At 40.3% G+C, this 24,922-nt stretch overlaps 1 protein-coding gene across 15 annotated transcripts in view; it reads right to left on the bottom strand.

Annotated features, from left to right (window-relative positions):
• The window catches only part of rims2a (regulating synaptic membrane exocytosis 2a), a 147,395-nt gene extending 125,351 nt beyond the window's left edge, over nucleotides 1–22,044 (bottom strand). For 10 of the 15 annotated variants that reach the window (XM_088997753.1, XM_088997750.1, XM_088997762.1 and 7 more), the window contains exons 1-3: nucleotides 21,799–22,044; nucleotides 21,171–21,356; nucleotides 649–681 (exon numbers count right to left, since the gene is read on the bottom strand). In XM_088997753.1, coding sequence (XP_088853879.1) covers nucleotides 649–681; nucleotides 21,171–21,340 — 203 coding nt within the window. In that variant the 5' untranslated portion in view covers nucleotides 21,341–21,356; nucleotides 21,799–22,044. The remainder of the gene's footprint in view (nucleotides 1–648; nucleotides 682–21,170; nucleotides 21,357–21,798) is intronic. The other 5 variants (XM_088997769.1, XM_088997758.1, XM_088997756.1 and 2 more) reach the window with 1 other exon arrangement.
• Nucleotides 22,045–24,922: the final 2,878 nt, after the last annotated feature.

The raw sequence follows: 24,922 nt of genomic DNA on the forward strand, positions 1-24,922 counted from the left end.
CACTTGGGAAAACAGTGAGGTATTTTGAGAAGCGAGGGCGTGATTTCCAGGAAGTGAACAATATTTGGGGACATTCACTACAATCAGAAGAGAGAGAGAGAAGGACATGGCAAAAAAGCAACTCGCTTCCTCAAAGGAGCAATGGTTGAATCGAAATCTAGAGACACAGGGAATGCTAAAGTGAGGCAGCGCTAGGCCAATGGAAATGAGAGCAGCCTCAAATGTTCAGCTGCGGAAAGGAGACACTCTGGGAGTCAAGTTCAACCAGACAGCAGATTTGGTTTAAGTACATCCAGAGCACAGGAAGTTAGCATTTGGGAAGATGTAGAGATTCTATTTCAAGGCGACACAAGCCAGTCCAGGTGCAGACAACACACAAGGTGAAAGAATCAGCCACAAACGTAGGGACATTTGTTTGACTTTAACAAGAATACGAAAAAAGGAAACGGCATTGTCATTAATGTCATGGAAGTCGTGTGTTTAGCACACAAATTGATGCTCTCTGACTCCAAGCAGCTGCATTCCATGAATTTAGTGACATTTCCTTCCTCTATGACGCAGGGGACAGAGCCAAATGAAGCACATAACACCGACTGACAGGAAGAAGTGTCAAAGCCCAAAGCACTCTGGTTAATGCAATTTACTTACTGCGCTGACTGAGGCTTTGGTCCTTCTTTGATCCTAAAACATAAATATAAAAAGTGCACAACTCAGAAAATAAATGGATGATGAGAACACAAACAACAAAATATAAAAATCTCACACTGGTATAAAATGTGTGGCATAAAAGATGATGAAAATTGAAATAATCCATGGATGATATCGATGAGAGAAAGACAATATGGTGACGGATGATGATAACGGCAATCACAAAATAGGATGAGGAAGATATAGAAAAAAATATACGGAGCAAAAATATATTCGGCCAAATGTATTCATGCATGATATGTACGATATGCAAGATGGTGGTGGACCCAAAAAAAGCAGGCATATGGTAGGAGCAGCGTGCACAGTGTTTGAAAAATGGGATTAAATAAAGTTGTCAGGAACTAAATCTCAAACAACAAAGTCATCGGAACAAAGAGGTCACAAGTAGCAAACAAAACCATGAGTAAAACACGACAAGATGAAACGAACCTAACAGGGTGAAACAAACAATGACCCGACACTGAATGGTCATGTCAGGAGTCCTTTTAACTGCCACTGATTAAAATGACCAAGACCTGCGCAGTTGCAGGCGGGGCCCGACAGTGCTACCCATAGGTCACAAACCGAAACGAGACAAAATCAAGCCGAAGTAATTGGCACGAAGTATCCGCTTAGTGACACCAACGCATTGCCATAACACACTATACGAACATCAAATTATCTGGTATAAAAAATAATATAGCAGCTTTTTTTTTGTATAACTGGTTTAGAGTAGAGCTTCAAATTGGAATCTCCTTGAAGATTTGGCGTCATGGCTAATGCATCAAACATGAAATTATTCATGCTTTTACTTTGAATTCATTGATAAATAGTGTCATCTCATTGATAATGTTAAACTATGCCTCGGTTTAGGATTGGTAGCAAGTCAATGTGACTCCACCACAACAGGTATTTCCGGAAATGGTGAAAACATAGTTTGAAGTTGCCAAAAGTGAGAGAGTTCACTGCTTTTCCCTTTTGTGGAACTCTGTTAATTCGACCGAGAGTCAAATAAAATGTGTTTGTAAAATGCACATGTGATGCATCTTCTTCTTCTTGCGATGTGTGATGCATAAGGAGCAGATAAAAAACAACGACTCTCCTCACATATGAATGAAAAACGAATGAGCAGCATGAATAAAGCAGGATCAACAAATATCTCTCGGTCGAAAAGTCTAACAAGTCAGCATCCAGTAAGCAGCTTGGAAATCACACCGAATCAGGTTGTTTTACAATGGTGAGAGTGAGAAGCTCTAGTCCTCTTTACCCATCAGTCTCGCTGCTCTGTTTCTGGGTTAGCCACTCCATATTTATCCTCTCTCTTTGTTTTCCCAGTGACGTTGTTCTTTATTGATCCCATCAGTCTCGTCTCTGTGGCCGCATCGCAAGCCTCATATTTATCTGACTGAGCACTCTCCCTGCCAACATGTCGACTGGACAGAAAGTATGAGGACTGCTTCAAAGCACGAGCCTCTGTGGACCCAGCTCAGCTCCCACGTGAGTCTTGCGCTCCTGTACTTGACTCAACGCCAGTGACGTGCAGTCAGGGGAGGCAGGTGAAGCCGTGCCTCACCTGTCATCATGGAAATATCAAATGAAAGAATAAATTCAACAGTTATATTTATTTAGTGATTTGTACTTTAAAGTTCTTTTCCATTTAACTTCACCATTTTTGGATTTTTTTCAAAATCGCTGAATTTTCACATTTACCCTTCAAATACTAAGTAGAGACGAGCAGTGAGGCAGCAGCCGGATGAGCCTCACCATGGATTGCGCAATGACTAACTGTGCTGGCTTGCTCTGCAGTGAGACTGCATTGCTGTCCCTCAGCATATCATTATTAAAGTGCTCAAAAACTTTGAGTATATGAACTAAATGTCTCCACTTTAGCTGGTGTATATAATGCACAGTCACTGTACATTATAAACACTGCACTACGGTGTTTATTTTATTTTTATCAAAACTGTGTGCATTGGTGAGGCACACAGTTCTCCTGCCTCATGGCGCTGGTGATTACAGAGATTCTTGCGCCTCCTCGGCTGCAGAATAATAGAATTAGTGAGAGCACGCTACACTAAACAGTTAGCAAGTTAAGTGCAGCCATCCAGTAATTTTTTCGTGTTGCTTGGCCTTATTTTCAGAATGGAGATTACATATCTAATTTGAAAGAAATAGAGAGAATTTTACAATTGAAGATAAGGAAGGCTTCTACAAAGAAGGTATAGATGCCTTTCTTCAGAAGGAGTGGAGCATGGACTTCATTTATAAGTAAAGGTAACACGATAATAACTTTTTTTTCTATGCTACAGCTGATATAAAGAATGCTGACATGACATTTTAAACAAAACACTAACTGTTGTCAGTCAAATGGTGAATAAGCTACTCTGTAGAGTTCATGTTTGTAAATCTGACTGTGATGACGTCAGTGCCTCACCATCCATGAACCTCACCGCACGTCACTGCTCAACGCGTGTACATGGTAGTGTGGGAGCAGTGTCTTATTTGCCATGAGGCAGTAAATGGGCCGAGTGTGAAATGTCACAAGTGATGTCGTCGCAATCCTGCCATCTGAGGAGGGCAGTAAAAAAAAAAATCACACCCACCCGCCACCCACATTTTGTGTGAAGCCAGTTCTGACTGTCTGGTGCTGCACCGCTCTCTACGGACACCTGAACTTCAAAACAAACAATTCCACATCAAGTGTGAAATGGATAAAAAAAATTGCCAACGTTTAATGTTTAATTGTTTGTGTATATTCACATTGTGAGGTATATGTACACAATCATAGGTCTTATCTTAAAGAACCCAGCCAGTACAGTGAGACCTCAACTTACAAACTTAATTGGTTCCCAGACAGAGTGTGTAAGGCGAAAAGTGTGTATCTAAAAAAAATCCCATTGGAAACCATTAAAATGGGAATAATCCGTTCCCGGGTTTCCATAAAATATACTTTTCAACTAAATAAGCATAAATAACTACACACAACATACCTTATTCTATGTGCTATTGTATTGTAATGAAAGAAATACACTGCATTGTATCATAAAGTCACTTTATTTACATTTGTGATGGTCATTTATAGCTTGATGGAATGGCGTTGGAGGTCGAAGGTCAAAGGGAATTGCTGTTTGGAAAGAGAGGCGCCTTACATGAGGACTGTAATTAAAAAAATAAACGGTGCTGTAAAATAAAGTTTTATTTGCCTTTTTGATTGTCATTGATGGCTTATGAAAGGAGAGTCACCTTCTATATGGACTGTTGGTAACTTAACCTCTGGTGCTGTTCGGTCATGTGCTTCCGCCGAAGATCACTCCGCCAGCCGTGCTGGGTGTGTATTATGAAAATAGTGCTTATTATAAGGTTTAATTTTCATAAATTTGACGTTTGTAAGACGAAACGTTTGTAAGATAAGGTGTTTGTAAGTTGAGGTCTCACTGTACTTATAATAAATGTATCAAATGTATCACTTATCACTTATTTATCTCTGTGTCTTTGTGTTGTCATGTTATTTGTTATTTAGTTTTTTTGTTCTTTTGACTTCAAGACAGCGCCGCGAGAAGTGGCTGCCTTTCCAGCAGCTCCTGTATTTTGTTTCTACTTTCATTCCTTGCATAACTTTGCTGCTGTGAAATGTAAATTTCTCCACTGCGAGACTAATAAAGGCAAGACCACTACAGAGACAAACAACCTGTCATTCATAGCTTTTGACAAGTTAGTCTCCACTCTTTAATCTTACATCCATATTTTAGATTACTGTTTGATTGTAACAGTACACTTGTTGTTGATGTTGTTGTTTTACGATTAGTAATTTTTGCATTCATGTTGTGAGTGAGCCTTTCCCAGCTGAGTTTGGCGCCTAAAACCTGGACTGCTCGGCAGATAATTACAGTGCATCACCTCTTTATGAGTAAAATGTGATTGGGAATTGCAAGCTTTTCAAAATCTGCTCTGCAAATGTAGACAACACACAATCCTTTTTTTGAACTCATTGGTGGCAGACGTGCAAAAAAGTGTCCACTCCAGGGCAATGATTTTTGTCATTTTCACTCAAATTCCAGGACCCGCAGAATATTGAGTTTTGGGACGACATAAACATTCAATGCCGTGTAAGAAATGTAGACTCTCTTCTTTCATCAGAAAATCATATGAGCCAGGAGTAACATGAGGTGCAAGTAGGTGAGGCTGTACAAACTGGCAAATGCTGTCCCCCCTTGTGGAAGGGAAAAACATTGCCAGAGGTTTGACCAGCGCTTTATTGGCACCCCTTGCAAGATAAAACAAAACCTGTACAAATTCGTCATATTTTCAAGGTCCCGAATAAACTTGGGAATAGCAGTGAATGAGTTAGGCTGCTTGTTTACCTCAAACAGGAATAACACCCCAAAGATAACCAGATTGGTGCAGGAAAGAAAATAAGACAACTAAAACACTACGTAATTTATTTATTTTTTATAATATAATATATTGTTATTCTTTGATGTGCAAAGCTATGATTTTTTTCTTAGATTAAAGTTAACGCTTTCCAACACTGTTCAACAAAATGAGCATCAGGCCGCGGCGACACATTGCAGATAAAATGTGAAATGAGACATGGAAGCATTGTGATAAAAACACTTAATTCTACCTCAGATTTTCAGCAGATAAATAAAAGGTCATTTTCATGAAATGGAAAATAATAATAAAAACTGTCAGGTAAAATATGGGTTCTCAATTAATTGTACATTTTTGTTGGGGATGAAATTCACCACAGAGGAAAAACAGTAACCTTTACTTTGGTGCTTAATATTTTACGCTTCTCACCTACAAACCAGCTGTTTCACGGAAACATTGATGTGACAGCTGTAAGAATTATCATTTTCTCCCACTGCTGAAACAAGGTCGACACGATGCCACATGCACCTCAGCAGATTCAACAACTTTTGATTGACAGTGCAAACAGAAGCTCAAAGGAACATTACCATGAATGAATAGCTGTAGCTACACATTAAAACCCATTTAGTGGATGATAAAAACATCTTATGCAGCTTCATCTTGGCATCTACAACAGACACGGTCTTTGATGAAAGATCGCATGCTTAAGGTTAGTTAACCCTGAGGGCTCTCGGGGTCCACCACAGATTGAGTGATAATTGGATCATAAGGGAGTCATCTGGCTCAGTGGGTAAATACACACTACATACATCATTTACGCAGTTCTGGCAGAGGCTTCGGAGTCAAACGACCAATAGGGAAAAGTGTCTGCTGGAATATGTATGTTATGCTGACATACGTGATATCAATACACATGACAGATGGGTGCTGGTTAGGGAATACTGTGGATGATTTATCACACATAGTCTTGTAATGCACAACAGCCTAAACAAAGTTTACTATATAACAGACTTTAAACTGAACTGCAGTGTAAATACAATCCATTGTCAATATACAGACCCCGATTGAATGATTTTTTTTTGCCGGCACAAACTGAGAAGTTTGTGTTTGCAATGATATTGGGTGCGCTGTCAAGCCCTGATAGGCTTTACTTAGTCACCGAGCTGCACATATTGCTTCTTCTTTGGCTTTCAGCTGCTAGTTAGAACACTGACAATCAGAGAAGACCGACACTCAAACTCAAAGCTAACATAAGGTTGACTTATTTGTGTGTGCGTGTGTGTGCGTGTGTGTGTGTGTGAGCGCTATGTGCGCACACACACACAAACCTCACGCAATTGCCACTTAATTTAAACCCATTCACTGCCAAACGTGCAAAAAAGGGAAATGCTGTCCCTATGTGGAAGGGAAAAAAAATTGCCAGAGGCCATGGCCAGCGCTTTATCGGCACCCAAACAAGAAAAAAAACCCGAACAAATTCACGAATGGCGCTCTACGTCATATTTTCAATTCCTGAATACATTTGTGAATGGCGGTGGCAGTGACAATTAAAAAGGTCTGACCACAATCTTTATTCTGATGTAGTTATACTGTACTTTTTTGATCCCTTTGTAAGAATCTTATCAATGAAAGTCAAGGCCTTAAAGACATGGCATGGATTCGAATCCATAAGACAGTCTGAACAGATCATTTTACAGTACACAACTCAAATCACCTGATCAAGGTCTAGCATTTAGAATGATGAACATAAGGTGGTGACTGCGGGTTTTCTGCACAACGGGGAAGTGGTTAATCCGTTGCCATGTATAACTAAAACCCATCTGTTTCCTTAGATTACTTGCCAGGATTCCAGAAAGCTCATTCATGTCTCACCTCTGAGATTCCCAAATGGAGAGTCAGCTGACCACCTGGCACATCATACATTCACAAATATATTTCCAAATAAAGACTTGGGAAACGTTGACCAAGGAATAGGCAATTAATTAAGTAAGTAAATAAGTAAGTACATAAATCAATGGGTGGATGAACAAACGAACGAATGAACGACCACAAGGTGATGAAATAATGCTTAGATCAGCGACAGATCCAATCCAAATAACCAAACCAAATACCGTCACCCCTATAGATAGTTATTTATGTACTTTTCTTGTGGTATGACTGACTGCGTGGTGTGTACTTTCCACCCTCTATCAAGTCGAATGGGTTACAAAATGGTGCAGCAAATGGATTGGTAAATTGATGACTTTTTTGTGGTATCATGTTGAGAAGTTCCCTTTGTATTGTGTTGAGCATGTATTACAATGTGAGATGGCCAAAAAGTAGGAAGACATACTGTATGAGTACTGTTTAGGCAAATGCAATGACAGATGACTTTAAAGCATTTAAACATACCCTATCATCTATAAAATACATTATTGAAGGAGTTGAACTGGTGTCAACTTCAAATTGAAACTTCATTTTCCAATTTACCATATGACATTTTGGACAAATCTGAACTCTCCACTTTAAAAAAAAAAAAAAAACATTTATTCTGAGCTGACCCTGTATACAGATAAAGCTCTATAGCGTATGCACGGGTGGACTGAACGCCATCAAGTAATTTTGGTTTGGACTAAAATGGACATTACAGGTCAGGCGCCGACATCCAACACCAGTGACACCTAACCTCACAAATACTTTCCTGAACGAATGGGCAAACATGCCAACAGACATTGCCAAAATATCCATAGAAGAAGGAAAGCTGCTGGGGCTGTGAATGGGAATTTCTTCCTGACATTTTTCATTTCCTGTAGGCCCCCCATGCTGGCCATAATGTGCATTATCATGGTCATAGTCTTACTTGTTTGTTTCCGTAATGGTGATGGAGATGTTTGCTTTTAGAAGTGAATACTTGGCAGCCTTCTCCGTCTTTATTTTTGTATCCTGACAGTTCGGTTACATTTTGGCAAATGACAAAGGTCCATGTTAACATCACATTTCTTTTGGAGTAGTCCAGAGACCAAGCCTTACACTTAACCCGCTGCACCACCACTTGGTTCATAACCCTCGAACTCCAATATTCAGACAGAGGCTCTTGACTCAAGCCCTCCTCTAACTCGCCAGGATTCCAGCATCAAATAACTCATTCGCAGTGACGTGCGGTGAGGTTCATGGCTGGTGAGGCACTGACGTCATCACAGTCAGATTTACAAACATGAACTCCACAGAGTAGCTTATTCACCATTTGATTGGCAACAGTTAATGTGTTTTGTTTAAAATGTCATGTCAGCATTCTTGATATATACAAACTGTAGCATAGAAAAGAATACTTAAAAAAAAAACTTTATTATCGTGTTACCTTTACTTATAAATGAAGTCCAAGTCTCTCTGTCTCAATGGAGATCACTGCCAGTGAAGAAAGTCGTCCTTGATCAGTCCTGTTCCGACTGCATGTTTTCAGTCTTTTGTGCTGAGAATGACCGCTCAACTGATGCTGTAGTAGTTGGAACAGTGAGCATGAGCTGGAGCAACTTTGTCACTTCAGGAATAGTTTCAATGAGATCCTTCTTGGCCAAAAAGCTGAGAAGCTGTCCAGGAGATTTACATTCATCCCTCACCGTTTGTGAGCTATACAGTCCGGTGTTGGTCTTCCTTTAATTATTATCTCCTGCTTCGAATGAAAGTCCAGTATGTAAGTCCATGTAATCCACCATTCTGAAAATAAGGCCAGGCAACACGAAAAAATGACTGGATGGTTGCACTCAACTTGATAACTGTTTAGTGTAGCGTGCTCTCACTAATTCTATTATTCTGCAGCCGAGGAGTCACAAGAAGAATCTTTGTAATCACCAGCGCCCCCTGTCATGAGGCAGGAGAACTGTGTGCCTCACCTAATCACAGTTTTGATAAAAATAAAACGAAATAAACACTGTAGTACGGTGTTTATAATGTACAGTGACTCTACATTATGTACACCAGCTAAACTGTAGAAATTTAGTTCATATACTAAAAGTGTTTGAACACTTTAATAGCGATATGCAGAGGGACAACAATGCAGTCTCACTTCAGAGCAAGCCAGCACAGTTAGCATAGTGATTGCGCAATCCATGGTGAGGCTCAGCCGGCTGCTGCCTCACCGCTCATCTCTACTTAGTATTTGAACGGTAAATGTGAAAATTCAGCGATTTTGAAAAAAAAAATCCACAAATGTAAGCAGTTTTGTCAATTCCTTCTATCAGTCAATCAATTTGGGTCTCACCGCCAATCTCGTCTTGCGAGTTTAGCCGGGTGAGACAATCTGGAGTAACTTGGAATTGCATTCGCTCTGACACAACCGAAAAAGACCATGCACATTGCATGTGAACCATATTTAAACAAAAACACACCCACGAATGAGGCTGTGGTGAGTGACCTGGTGCAGCAGATGGATTGTACTGTACTGTGCCCAGTCGCTTCTATAATAATATCATAGGCATGTCCAACAATACAATTGTAATAGATACTCTGCTCTATTGTCTCAGACTTATCCACTGCTTCGTCCGTCATGTAATTATCAATGCCCACCAGGAGTGAATTTAAGGTATGAACTTTCAAGTCCTCACAACCAAATAAAAAAGTCAAGCACATTTCAATTTGCAAATAATACAACAGTCCTTCAAAATGCTTTTTGTAGACATATTTTTCAATGTTGTCAGAGTGAATCTGGAATACAGTAATTGTGGTTGCGGTGTTGGAATATAATTATACAAACATATGACAAGCAGACCTTTTATTTTTATACATCCGTTTAACGATGAACATTTTATTTAATAGAATAGCGTTTTATTATAAGGCAAGGGCTAAAATGGGCTGATTTAGATGGTATAAAAAATGACAGCATAAATATTGTTGTGTGCCTATATTAAAATTACAGTCCAAAAAAGTCTTTTTTTTTTAAATATCATGGCAAATAAGAACTTTTTTTTTTGTTGAACACAATCAAGTTTATTTAATTATTAGTGTCTATTTTTTTCGGACAATGCATACTACTAAATACAGTATAACAAGAACATATCCATGCATGTGACTGCTCACGCCTCCCCTCTCTGCTCAGCAGAAAATGGTGCAAAATGAAAGCTGCTGCCGTCGCATCACTTAACTTGAAAGAGAAGCTCATTCGGCGAGCTCTTCAAGTAGGAAATCATATTAAAACCCTGACCAAACAAACATTGTGTTTCAAACGGACACAATTTGTTTTACAAATAAATGTAAAACACCCTGAGTACACCCAATCTCGTCAGATCTTGGAAGCCAAGCAAGATGGCCTTGATTAATACTTATACAATACATCCTGATTGATGTCGTGCTCTCACAACAGCTGAAGCTGGAACAAAGTGCTTCACAAAATAGTTAATAGAAAGTAAAATAATAAACACAACACATAACACGAAAAAAAAAAACAGAATAATGAAAGGCGGCCAGGTGGTTCAGTTGTTATACATTGACCTCACAATTGACCTGCATCAATTCCATCTCCAGTCTCCCTGGGTGGAGTTTGCATGTTCTTCGCAGGCCTGTGTGGGGTTTCTCCGGTTAGTTATCCAGTTTTCTCCCACATTCCAAAATCTTGCATAGCAGTCTGATAGAACAAATTGTCCCGAAGTCTGAGTGTGAGCACCAATGGTTTTTGCCCATGTGTGCCCCCACCCATTCAGAGTGTCCCCCACCCGCTGCCCCAAGACAGCAGGGATATGCTCCAGCACCACCTGCAAACGTTGTGAGGAAAATGGATGGTTAAATGTAAAACTTCAACATTAAACAAAAGAGTAAACAACTGACAACTACGAAGGAGGGTACAACAAAAGCAATGTAAAATACAATCTGTCATAATGACCGGCCAGTTCAAACAGTTTACAAAATAATGGGGTATTAAAATAAGAGGACACCCAAAATGAGGTTATAACAGGGACATCAGGGCATGCAAGAAAGTCAGAGTCTCCTTGCATGTAAAGTTAAACAAAAAAGTCATGATTAAAAACTAAAAAGGATTAAAAGTGAACAGTGGCGTCAATGGAAGTCTCTTGCCGCTGCTTACAGGAGGCAGTGCTAAGCAGAACCGCGGGGCTTATACGACAGAGTTGATGGTGTCAAAGTCTGGTCCTCGAGTGCCAACGTCCTGCATGTTTTCCATATCTCCCTGCTGCAACACACCTGGTCCAAAATCATCAGCTCATCAGCAAGCTCAATGGGGAACGGAATAAAGATCCTGAGCATTTGAATCATGTGTGTTGATGCAGGGAGACATGGAAAACATGCAGGATATCAGCCCTTGGGGACTGGAGTAGGCGGGTGTGGACATGCAGACCCCTCCACCATCTTTCATGTGGATCCCCCGTCAATATCTTCCATTCACTTGCAATATAGCTCCTGTGTTTGGATCCAATAAATTAATCGTAACGCATACAATTATTGACTAAATCCCTTCAAAATTCTGACGTAAAGGAAATGTGGCATTACACATTTAGGATGACATATCTGTTCATAAGCAATAATCAGAGTTGATGCTCAAGAATTTCTCACCCAAATGAAAGCAACTATGCTTTGAACATTTGTCTGGAGACAAAAAAAAAATCTGCTTAACATTGGATTGGATTGGATTGGATTTACCTTTGTTAGTCTCACAGTGGAGAAATTGATGTAGTAAAGTCCGAAATGAAATAATTTTCTGGTGTTATCTGTCATATCGCACAGATGGAAAGCCACATTCACCAGATCATGCAGCCGTTTGCCCGCCTTGTTAATTGTTTACTAATGTACAGCATTCCAGGAATGTTTCCATACATTGAACTATTCTCAGGATTTCTGAAGTTGTGTACTACAACTCCTAACTCCCTGCCCTGACCTCATTTCGCTTCAAAACAAGCAGACGTCACAATGTGTGGCAGAGTTGGATGAATGATATTAAGGGATTAGCAAGAGACCCTTGATCAGATTTTGGTCGAAGGGCATGATCCCCAGATCACTTCATCAGCTCTCTTTCTCTGATGTCCCATCAGTCAGTGATGGGGGATACAAAAAGGCTTGCTCAGGTCTTATCATGGTGGATCATATACACCAATGCACACTTCTTAAGCATACATGAATGGATACTTTATGCAACAACGCAATGTTCGCCCTTCGGCAGGGTGACAACAAGTCCAGCCTCTACTATCTGCAGTATGTCTTAGTGTAGGTTCCATGCTGGTGCTTTTGTATGGAGTGTACAAAGACTCCGCCATACACTGAATAAGGCCCACAGCTACATTTATGATGTCATGTGAGTCACTTTTAGTTGTCATTCTTTTATGGCAATATCAGTTCTATAATCTACCTACCGTGGTATGTACTCTACAGGCAAAAAGAAAAAGTGAAATACTGCTCAACATCAAATCCTTTGATTTTTGGGATGCCAAAGAATGACTCATAGTTTGAAGCCCCGAGAAAAGGAGAGAAAAAGATGTAAACAGGAAAGACAACAAATTGGCCAGTGTTAAAAAAAAACTCTGTGGACAGTGTTAAAAAAAAGTTGATACATTGTTAAACCGGAGTGTCACCTGGATCGAGCCCTAATTTGGGTCTATTTGAAATTGAAACCGCACCCTTATGTAAGGTTTGAAGTTGGCTGGTTAAAGAGTGGAGACACTTTTCTTCAGCATCATTTTCCCTCCTTGGACACAGGTTCTTTCCTTTCTTGAAAAGAGGCAATAAAGACCCAATACCACATCATCTTTTCTGCAGTTTATCACAAAGGTTTACAAATCAATTCTTGCTTCTGTGAGTTCCAGATTCTGCCAGCAAGCAAATGCAAAATACTGATGAATGTTTTTATAGGGATGAGATGTAAATGAGGGGTGGGCATTCCTGCTCCCTTTGTAAAAAAATCAGAGACAACAGAAGGTATTTGCAATTCGATCTCGGCAAGAGAAGTCCAGGACTGAAACGTCCAGAAGAGCTCTTTTGCTGTGCATAAATCTCAAAATAACTGTTCCTCCTCTCAGGAACAATTCTCCAGAAGTGGGGGACGCAAAAGAACACACCAGGGGGTGTTCATCACTCAATGGAGAAGACAGAAACTTCACAAACATACGATGTTTTTAGAGTTTAAACAGGTTTTCATGTGAGAAACTGGCACTAATAGTACTCATAGTAATGCTAAATTCCTCATCAATTGCAAGACAGAATCAGACTTCCTTAAAATAGGCAAAACCAAGAAGAATAGGTTCATACAATGTTATCAAGGAACCCTGAATGCCTCACTTGCAAATACTGGATTTTTACCAATCATGAGGAACGGAAAACCATTTATGTTAACAGTGAGTACTATCACAAAGTTATTTTAAATAATACATTCTGACATTTTGTTGAAAAGTGGCCACACGTGTGTGTGCGTTTGCCTGCGTGTTTGTGTGTGTGTGTGTGTGTGTGTGTGTGTGTGTGTGTGTGTGTGTGTGTGTGTGTGTGTGTGTGTGTGCGCGCGCGCGTGTGTGTGTGTGTATGTTGCTCTCACTGAAAAACATTTCTAAATATTTTACTTTAATGGCTCTCTTCGTCAAAAAGGTTCCCGACCCCTGTTGAAGAGACTATGTGAGGTAAATTTGAATACAGTGGGAAAAACCTGATACTAATAAAAATTCAAATAATCCTAATAATGTGTTGAATGCATTTATTTTCTAATGATCCAAAGGGTTCTATGTACGACAAAATAGGCAGGCATCTATCACACATATCTGCGTAACTCAAATTCACCAAAATCCTGCAAGGCTACCTCTGCCAAATGTCGCGCATTGTTTGAACAGGCCTTAAGTTTCACCAAATACCAACCATAATAATATCAGGTCCGAGTGTCAAACACACATAAAAATACTCAGCATGGTGCAAATACATTCCAGAACAGAAGGGGAAATCAAAACGTGGCACTTATTAAGTGTGAGTGCAGCTACACCGTTGACAAAGATTCAAGGGCTAAGATGTCTAAGTCAATGCTGCTGTGCTTAGGTGAGTGTTGTTGGAAGCACAAATTAACTAATAACCTTTTCAAGCTGGGATGAGCTGTACTCATAAATTCCGATGAGCAGATGTAAAACATGTATTTTCTGTCATTCCTTCCTTCATGCATTTATTCATTTTATACTACCTAAATCATGTCCTAGTTCACATCGAAATAAGCACCTGGTGCTTGAAATGACCTGCCACCACGATAAAGCTCTAAAAACTGTCACTTTAGCTTACTCTCTCATTTGAGGCAAACGAAAAACAAATAGTTGCAGCACCAAAATATACACACGCGTTAAACTCTCGTTGCACCTCATAGAAATGGGATAAATTGACCAATTTCTCCTCTTTTCCTCCAAAAAATAATTTGATAAACAATGTTAATGAATATGAATGATTCATCAAGTGCAACCTATGTTTGTTTTTAAGTGAATCCAAATGATGTCTTTTATTGTTTGTTCTAGAAAGTACAGTTCCATTATTCTGTTCCACTCGAAAAATGGTTAATAAATCACTGTGTATTTGCTGTTCAGTATGCCGATGCTAAAGACATTCAAAATCATTAAACTGACTCATATGGGATTATCTAAGAAAACTACAGAAATATTTGGTGGGACAAAAAAAAGTATTAGGAAAACTATATATAGTATTAGTATATATGGTATCAGTATTTGGTTAATTTCTTATTCAATGTTGTTTAGAATAGGTTTGGAACGATCAGTCTTAAAGGACAAACGACGTCTCTGGAGAAGTTGTGTCCATAATTTGTAAAATGGCATCAAATGACTTCTACTGAGCGTATTTGACAAAGATTCCACCGGATATAGCTATATTTTACGTTTTAAGACTGGCGCTGAATATTCCGGAAGTCTTGTTTTTGAGTTGGTGACGAGTCCGTACGTGACGTCACTGAAGGAACGCCCCTGACCGAAAAAAGGACACATTGTAGCAGTCCTTCCATCACGTCAATGTATTTTGCTGTACTTGTTTGGTCTGAAAACCTCGTGTTGCACCAAAAAGCCGCCAGAAGAGGGCAACCAAGCTCCATGTAAGGAATTCATCAGCCTGTGGAAACGGGCTGATTAATTCCTCACAGGAGCTTGGTCGCCATTTTCTGCCTCTTTTTTGGTGATACATTTCCCCCCAATGTTGCCTCAAAATGGCACGGAATAAATGTTTTAATCGATTGCAAACATGTATGCTTTCCACTTCAGAACTATTTGAATCATATTCATAACAGGATGTGTAAAAAGAAAGCATATTCTCCGAATCTGAAGCCATTATTTTGATTCTCCAGCAATTGGCGTGACGTCACAAACTGAGGGCGGGACTTTCTGAAAATGCCCAATTTGCAGCTCAATTTTTTGCAGCTTTTGGACACTTTAAGTCATTTTCATTGGTGTTTTGCATTTGAATAAAAAGAAACCAAACACTGCTTGGCTGCTTTGTGAACTGAATATGGCAATGCCTATGTCAATGACAAGATAAAAATGCTGGCTGTGTGCAGTGTCACACTCGCATGCAACAAGCCAACTCTAGAAAGAAAAGAAGCTCAATAATCAGAAAGGGTAAACTGATAAATCTCCTCCTGATACTGTAAATAGGAAATCAATACTGATCTTCACTTGCATTCACAGCCAACAATTTGACAACGGCAACAATTATAACCCGCATTCACACCAGCACCACAAAGTGGACACTGACCCCTCTCTATCGATATGGGAGACAGACAAGTGAACCACTTCCCCATCAGTGACTTGATGTTCTGTCAATAAATTCACATGAGCGTTTGGTCATGACTGTCATCGGCTCATGTATGGAGTAGTATAACGTTGTTCGTGTACTAATTACCAGCGCGTTCTTGACAGTCATGTTTCGCCAAGGGCATGTCAAACTGCAGCGCAGGGAGGCGGGGAGGGGGGGATGTAGGAAAATCCCTTCAAACTTTGTTCGAGGAATAATAACCTAGATGAGAATAATTTCTATGCTGACGAGTGCAGATGTTATTTAGAACAAAGCCGGCAGGACAATGAAGTCTGATGTGCCAAGCATGCTATAGAAGATGGCAGATGCTTGTCAGTGGGGACGAAGGCTGTCATATCAGCAACGAGACCGGATAGCATCTCGGACGTCAACGTCTCTCCTCTTGTTTTTTCATCTCAGCTCCTCTACTCGCTCCTACACTGCCAAACTTTCCACGTGTCTTTGTAGGTTAGTTTACCACAGAATGCCCCTGTTTGTGTTTTAAATGTGGAGATGATTCAGATACTGTTCAATGAGGCGATGTGACAGACAGGATCACAAGGCAACCCAAAATGCAAAGGAAAAAAATGAACATTGCTTCTTTGCAATATAAACTTACTGATTTGTTGGTTTTAAAAACAGTAAAGTGTTTCAGAAAATGGATGGATGGATGGAAGAACATTGATTGTATATTATAAGTGTTTTGCTCTAGTTTAGCGTGTTGTCTGACTTCTCATCCACAGATGAATCCATTTTCTAATCAGCGTATTCTCACAAGGGTCATGGGTGTACTGGAGCCTATCCCAGTTGTCTTCGGGCAGTAGACAGGGTAACTCTCTGTACCAGTTGCCAGCCAATTGCAGGACACACACAGACAAACACCCATCACCGTTCACACACACTCCCAGGGAAGATGAAGAGAGTTCAATTAACCCAGCATGCATGCATGTTTTTTTGGAATGTGGGAGGAAACCTGACTACCCGGAGAAAGCCCGGGAAGGCACCGGATCGAACCCTGATCCTCTGCGCAGAGAGGCTGACGGGCTCACCAGTTGACTGTGATGCCGCCCTCCAAGCTTCTCAATTAATTTCAATTCTGTAAACATACTTTGTATGTGCCTTTACTACAAATTTCTCACGGGGTTACTATTTTCAACCAGTATTAAGAACAAACCGCTGAATTTAAAATGGAAGGATTTTTTTCCCCATCAAATTTCTCCTGAGAAAACCTCATGAAAATACATTAACAGATATGTCTGATGCTGCAAGTACTTAAAACATGTTATAGAGTTCATCACCCCCTTTCTTTGAGTGTGGACGTGATTTGTGTTTGATCAACATTTTAGACCATATCGAGTATACTTTTGCTATTATGGGACCGAAAAAGACCCCACCACAGGCAAGTGTTAAGCCCAAGAAGACATTCAAGAAAATTACGATCGAGCAGAAGAAGGAGATCATTGAAAATTACGAACGAGGTGTGCGTTTGTGTGACTTAGCGTCCCAGTACCACTACGCTAAATCTACCATTAATACCATCCTTAAGAACAAGGAAGCTATTGTGTGACGAAGGGTGTTTCTGTGTTGTCTAAGCAACGGTCTCAGGCATAGAAGAGGTTGAAAAATATCTGTTGATTTGGATTAACGAAAAGCAGCTAGCAGGGGACAGTGTGAGTGAGGCTATTATCGCCAAGAAACCACGGCAACTTTACTCGGACATAAGAGGCAACCTGGAAGTTTGTCATCCATTCAATCAAGCCATCAACTACCATCACAAATGTAAATAAAATAATACTTTATTATACAGTACAGTTTATTTCTTTAATTACAATACAATGCCACATTTATTATACATAAAAGCAAGCGTATTTTGTGTCGTTTTAAGGCTTATTTAGTAGAAATGTATGTTTTATGGGGACCTGGGAACAGATTGACGTGATGGAAGGACTGCTACAATGTGTCTTTTTTTCGGTCAGGGGCGTTCCTTCAGCGACGTCACGTACGTACGGACTCGTCACCAACTCAAAAACAAGACTTCCGGAATATTCAGCGCCGGTCTTAAAACGTAAAATATAGCTATATGCGGTGGAATCTTTCTAAAATACGCTCAGTAGAAGTCATTTGAAGCCATTTTACAAATTATGGACACAACTTGTCCGGAGACGTCGGTTGTCCTTTAAGAGTGAGCACTAGGACAGACAGTCTGAGTTGTGCACAAAAATAGGGCCTGTCATCTGCCTCATTGTTGGAAAGGGATACGTTGTATTGTATAACTGATCTGATTCTGACTTAGAGTGGTGCATGCATAGTTAAAAAAATTTTACTTTTATAAAATGTACAAGCTTAGTCATGTCATCTACTCTCCTTTACCCAAGATAATCTTATTGGAAGTGTTGCACTATGCCAACTTGTCATTTATTGTGACAAAGTTATGCCATGGTTGTTGTATGTAGTTGCACGCACACACACACACACACAACCACACACACGCCCACACTCACACACTCACACACACTTTATGTTCGGTTTGCTTTGTTGGTAGACTGCAAACAGTCATGTCAGTATTCAGTTGAAAATTTACACAATTTGTGATTTCTAACTCCACACAGTAATTCGATGACTCTTCCAAATGTTAAAGTCTTCTCATCACCTGTGCCTCATGCAACTCGGTCACAGATCATGCGACAATACAGAGCTCGACAGACCACATTAACTGGCACTCCTTGGTTTCTTCGCCAATTTGCACAAACAGGAAGTAGCCCCATCTTCAAGGAGAAAAGAAAACGTGGTATTGGGGGCATTGTCAAGCAGTGAATGCATGCTTCATTTATACCCTATGTCTGGAAGAGTAAGGGATGTGGGTGCCATAACCATCATAAGCATTCAGTTGAGCGAGGTATTGATGCATGGAATGCCGAGCTTCAGAAGATTTAATGGCGCAAATGCTACTGCAGCCGCGCTTCATCATCTGTTCATGTTTGTATGAGTATGGTGTTGTGCAAAAGGTATGCGCATGGTCATATTGCTTATAAGAAGGTCTGCTCAGTAAGAACTCATGAACGTCAGTCCTGCAGCTGAAGGCTTCTCTCTCTATCTTCCATCTGTTTATCCTCCCATGATTCTCTCTGATGTTCAAACTGTCACGGTCATGAAATGCCATACAAGTTGCGACCAACAGGTGGCACTGTCGGCAGCGCCTGCAGCTGCACAGGTGTTGGTCGTTTTCATCAGTGGCAGTTGAACAGACTCCCGGCACAACCATTCACTGTCGGGTCATTGTTTGTTTCACCCTATCAGGTTTGTTTCATCTTGTCATATTTTGTACACATGGTTTTGTTTGATACTTTGGACTTTTCTGTTCTGATTACTTTGATGTTTTAGATTTTGTTCCTGTTGACTTTATTTTAATACAATTTGTCAAATACACGCGCTGCTCCTTCCTCCAGACTGCTTTTTTTTTTTTTTTTTTTTTTTTTTGGGTGCACCACCTCGCAAATCGTGACAGTTAGACTCAAACGTGACTGCACAGGTGGACCTGCTACAAGAGAACCATCGGTGATTGATTCTGAAACTGCAGGCAGTGTGACGAATTGCTCCAAGACAAGCTAAACCATTGCTATTCGAGCATATGAATGATGCCTCAACATCTGCATTAATGCATACATGTCTGATTCATGGGTAAGAGAAGTGGCTATTGACTCGTTTCATGACTTATGATGATTCCGCTTGTCCACTTAAACAACACAACAGATGACGTGGGCTGACTGAATGACACTGATTGAAAACATTCTTAATTGACAATGAAAAATGTGCCCTGCCAAAAACAAAAAGCGGGAGGACGCTTAATGAGAAGTATGCAGGAGTTCACTACACCAGACACAAAATTCTAAAGTAACCTAATATTCTGTGAGGTGTTCATTCAAACTTTCTCAAACTAAGACCTCCCATTCCTATCTCAAAAACACTGGTAACTGGGGATTTGCTGCACTCAAAAGGCTCGTGTGACTCAAACTGCACACAGCACTGCAGCTGGGGTAGCTATATCTGGGAATACATGAGTCATGTTTCTCATTGTGTACTGCTAGGTAGGGATTGCCAAGCTTTCGTTCCATTAGGAATGTTGCTTTAGTGCAAATATTTACCTGGTGATGTAAAACAACAGCTCTAATGCATCATAAAAGCATGTAGCGATCGGCCTCACACTGAAGTCCCCGGGCAAGCTTCGAGGTAAATGGAAAGAGAGCACAGCCAAGCCACAATGCAGTTTTACTGACTCTCACTTCACATTTCATTTGGAACACCTGCACAGTCTGAAACTGATAAAAGAGCCACCTTTGTACAGATAGCGAGAACCTGTCAGAGCACAGACGCACTGCAGCTTATCCAATATGGTTTCGCATAGGAAGATGGAGGGATGGATTTACCTTTATTAGTCTCTCATACATACCTCTTTATAATTTAGTGCAACAAAAATCCAGTGATATTGTTCATTTAACAACATAATAGAGCACTAAACACATCTGGCCAATTTGGTCAAAACTCGATGGCAAGACTTTTGACCATATTGATACCTCAGATTGTACAGTGGAAACAAGGACTCATTTTGGACTCAGAAAGCAACTACAACATGTCCATTAAAGAAGAAAAAGGGAGGGTCGGTCAACTGGTTGTAACATTTAATCGAAACATCCTCGAGCCTAAACATTTGTTTTTCTTTTTATGTTTTTAATAACACAGAAGCTGATTGAGGTTCGTGTCCTGGACAAGACAGCCTCGTGTAATATCCAACGAATAAACAGAGTTAAGGCGAACACGGTTAAGGTTAATGGAATCAGGAACGGAAATCCCCCTGGTCCGCCTAAAGGAAAAAATACGAGACTTCAATGGACAGCGCCTGGTGCTGAAAGGCTCTCAGAGACGTCTGTGCGCCTCAGAGGTACGGGCGCGCGCACGTGACTGCGAGTGTTCTAATACAGGCGTGTATACAATCACGCACACGTGATCGCCACAGAGGACACTTTAAATGATCTTTCCGGTGACATATTGTGTAACGCCGATGACGTTTCGTGGATAAAGGTGAAACAACTTAACGTGTTTCTACATGAAAATGGCGACGCTACCCGCCGCTCACGCAACCCGCCACGTTGCGGTACAATAAACGAGTATTGGGGTCAAACTGTTGTGCTATTAAGGAATCTTCCTTTTTCTTTCAAAAACAGGGAAGATCCACTGGCTGTAGCGATAAACATCGGCCCTATGTCCCCTATTTCAACCACGGCGTCATGTCAAAAGGCGACAGGAGCCACGACACATCATGGAGCTTACCAACAGCCAAGCTAGCAGTTATGGCACAAGCGTGAACAGATGACAATAATCCTTACTTTAACATTGACTGTTCCTTCGCCTCCTCCTTCTTTTGTCGGTCCATGACACCGATGATGATCTTTCTCTCCTCCTCTGTGAGGTGGCTGAGGTCCGGCATCTCCGGCATGGGGCCGGCCGCTGTGGCGGCAGGGCCGTGACCAGCCATGGGCCCTTGTGGAGCGGACATCTTTTACTCACAGTAGCTACAAACACCAGAAAATAGTTTGCATTTGACAAAAGCATTGTTATGACAACAACTATTTCATGTCCTGAACGATTGCGGAACGTGCGGTTGTAATGCGTCCGGGCTAACAGATGGCGCGTCGGTTCATGCACTTGATAATGTGCTGCACAATTCAATGTCCCAAAAATATACAATGTTTCCGATGAACATCTCACGAAGGATTTGAGTGCGTTATTGGATATAGGCCGATGCTGCAGAGAATGTGTCCTATCTTGGCTATTGTAGGTTGAAATCAACACAAACATTAGTGGTCTCGAGAAAGCACTTGGGATTAGAAATGGATGCCCCGAATAGAAGCGAACGCTGCAGGCTGAAATTTCCACGAGTTTTGCAAATATTCGCCCGACCACTGGGTGGGTAAAAACATAGGGAAACATTATGAAAATAAACGAACGCCTTGCCTTTTATTTTGCAGACATGTTAAATCCCGTCTAACCCATCGCTGCCATCCCTCAGAAAGGATTCACTCGCATGTTAGAATAAAAACAGGTTAGGTCCGTCCGCGTGTGTTTTGGAGTCCGTGTGCCCCCTCTGGAACTGTTTTGCCCTGTTTTCATCCAGATGGGTAACATTTGAGAGATTTCTTTAATGCACAAAAATGGATGCAACGGGAGAGGAATGAAGGGGGTAAAGAAGAGAGATGGGGAGGCGGGGGACAAGGCATAAGAGGCGGAGCGACAAAAACGCGTCGCAGAATCTACGGACGACGTTTGGATGTTCATTGACAGCAGGCGTAAAGCAGCACGGGAAACACGAAGTGGAGCCGCTGTGCCGCTGGAACACGTCCCTGTCTTATTTTAGCAGCATGCTTATGCGACGCATCGAAATAATAACTCAAAACAATGAATGACATACGCCGAGTTCTCTCTGCGCAGTAATATGTGGGGCAACATCACGTGACAATCTAAAAACAGACACCGATTATATAATACATTTTATTTAAAAGCGCCTTTCAAACCTCTCAATGACACTTTACAATCACAAAACAGGGAGAAATAAAACCACAGATATAAATAAAAACAAGAGATACAACTACACATAAAATGCGATTTTAAATAGGTGGGGTTTGAGATCAGATTGAACAGACATATACATGTTCAGTGACGCACAGTCAGGGGAGGCAGGTGAGGCAGTGCCTCACCTATGATCATGGAAATATCAAATGAAAAAATAAGTTAAAGTTATATTTATTTAGTGATTTGTACTTTAAAGTCCTTTTCCATTTAACTGCACAATTTTTTTTTCAAAATCGCGGAATTTTCACATTTACCGTTCAAATACTAAATAGAGACGAGCGGTGAGGCAGCAGCCGGCTGAGCCTCACCATGAATTGCGCAATGACTGTGCTAACTGGGCTGCTTGCTCTGCAGTGAGACCGCATTGCTGTCCCTCTGCATATCGTGATTAAAGTGTTCAAAACTGTGTGCATAGGTGAGGCACACAGTTCTCCTGCTTCATGACAGGGGGCGCTGGTGATTACAGATTCTTCTAGCGCCTCCTCGGCTGCAGAATACAGTGAGACCTCAACTTACAAACACCTTATCTTACAAACTTTTCGTCTTACAAACGTCAAATTTATGAAAATTAAACCTTATAATAAGCACTATTTTCATAATACACACCCACCACGGCTGGCGGAGTGATTTTCGGCGGAAGCACACAACCGAACAGCACCAGAGGTTAAGTTACCAACAGTCCTTATGGAAGATGACTCTCCTTCCATAAGCCATCAACGACCATCAAAAAGGTAAATAAAACTTTTTTACAGCACAGTTTATTTCATTACAGTCCTCATGTAATGTGCCTCTTTCCAAACAGCAATTCCCTTTGACCTTCGACCTCCAACGCCATTCCATCAAGCCATAAATGACCATCACAAATGTAAATAAAGTGACTATGATACAATGCAGTGTATTTCTTTCATTACAATACAATAGCACATTTATTTTTCACAGAATAAGGTATGTTGTGTGTAGTTTTAAGGCTTATTTAGTTGAAAAGTATATTTTATGGAAAGCCGGGAACGGATTATTCCCATTTTAATGGTTTCCGATGGGATTTTTTTTTTTTTTTGAGATACACACGTTTCGCCTTACACACTCTGTCTGGGAACCAATTAAGTTCGTAAGTAGAGGTCTCACTGTAATAGAATTAGTGAGAGCAAGCGACAGTAAACAGTGAGCAAGTTAAATGCAACCATCCAGTCATTTTTTCATGTTGCTTGGCCTTATTTTCAGAATGGAGGATTACATATCTAAATTGAAAGAAATAGACTGAAGAAAGACAAGGAAGGCTTCTACAAAGAAGGTATCAATGCCTTTCTTCAGAAGGAGTGGCGCATGGACTTCATTTATAAGTAAAGGTAACACGACAATAACGTTTTTTTATTATTTTTTTTCTCTGCTAGTTTATATAAAGAATGCTGACATGACATTTTAAACAAAACACGTTAACTGTTCCCAATCAAATGGTGAATAAGCTACTCTGTAGAGTTCATGTTTGTAAATCTGACTGTGATGACCTCACCAGCCATGAACCTCACCGCACGTCACTGATATATATATATATATATATATATATATATATATATATATATATATATATATATATATATATATATATACACACACACACACACACACACACACACACACACACACACACACACACACATATCGATAGATTGATATGGAGGTTTACTACCTCATTGGCAACACACACACAAACACATGTAATTCCCAGTTGTATTGGAAATAAAATAAAACTTTCAAAACTTTCAAGAACCATTACTCACGATGACATGCAAAGGTAGGTGTGTGATGGATTTAAACGAAAGCATTGAGAGGATAAAGGATAAGCTTCACAAGGTACCCGTAAGCAAATTAGTAGCAAGCAAAACAACAGGTAGCTTAAGCGGGTTCAATCAAACACTGACGTGTCGGCTCATGACAACATTCAAATCAAAGTTGGGAGGAAAGCACGACAGAAAATGTTGAAAAAGCCTCATTTGGAATTGATTTGAATTGATGTATTGTAACACCATGCAACAGAATACACATACATGTTTAATCAATGTCAGAATTTCTCAGCATTTTAAGATATCTACCTTTGATACTATCATTTTGACTGTTTTATTGCTTGTATCTGATAGTTGTCCATGTGCAGCACTTTGTATGCAGCTTTGTCTGTTTCAAAGTTAACTATACAGTTGAGTAGAGACCATTTTAAGAGAATATAAAATAATATATAATGTCAAGTTATCGTAAAAGCATGAAAATGTTTGTTGCCTCATTGAGGAAAACAAACTAATTCTGGTATTTTGTTCATTTTTGCTTAATTTGTGGGTGAACATGGATTTAACTCATCTCTGCCCCAAATGACGACGACAATCATTTTGGGGAATGGATGTCTCAAGGTAATCACATATATATCGGATAGAATTAGATACATGTAAATCACGATAGCTTTAAAAGCAGTGCTTCCTGACATATTTTATGTTCAGGAAACACATTTGGTGTTGGAAAT

This window comes from Hippocampus bargibanti, linkage group LG06 (genome assembly GCF_051943395.1).
Source record: "Hippocampus bargibanti isolate YZ-2025 linkage group LG06, ASM5194339v1, whole genome shotgun sequence".
Lineage (NCBI taxonomy): Eukaryota > Metazoa > Chordata > Actinopteri > Syngnathiformes > Syngnathidae > Hippocampus > Hippocampus bargibanti.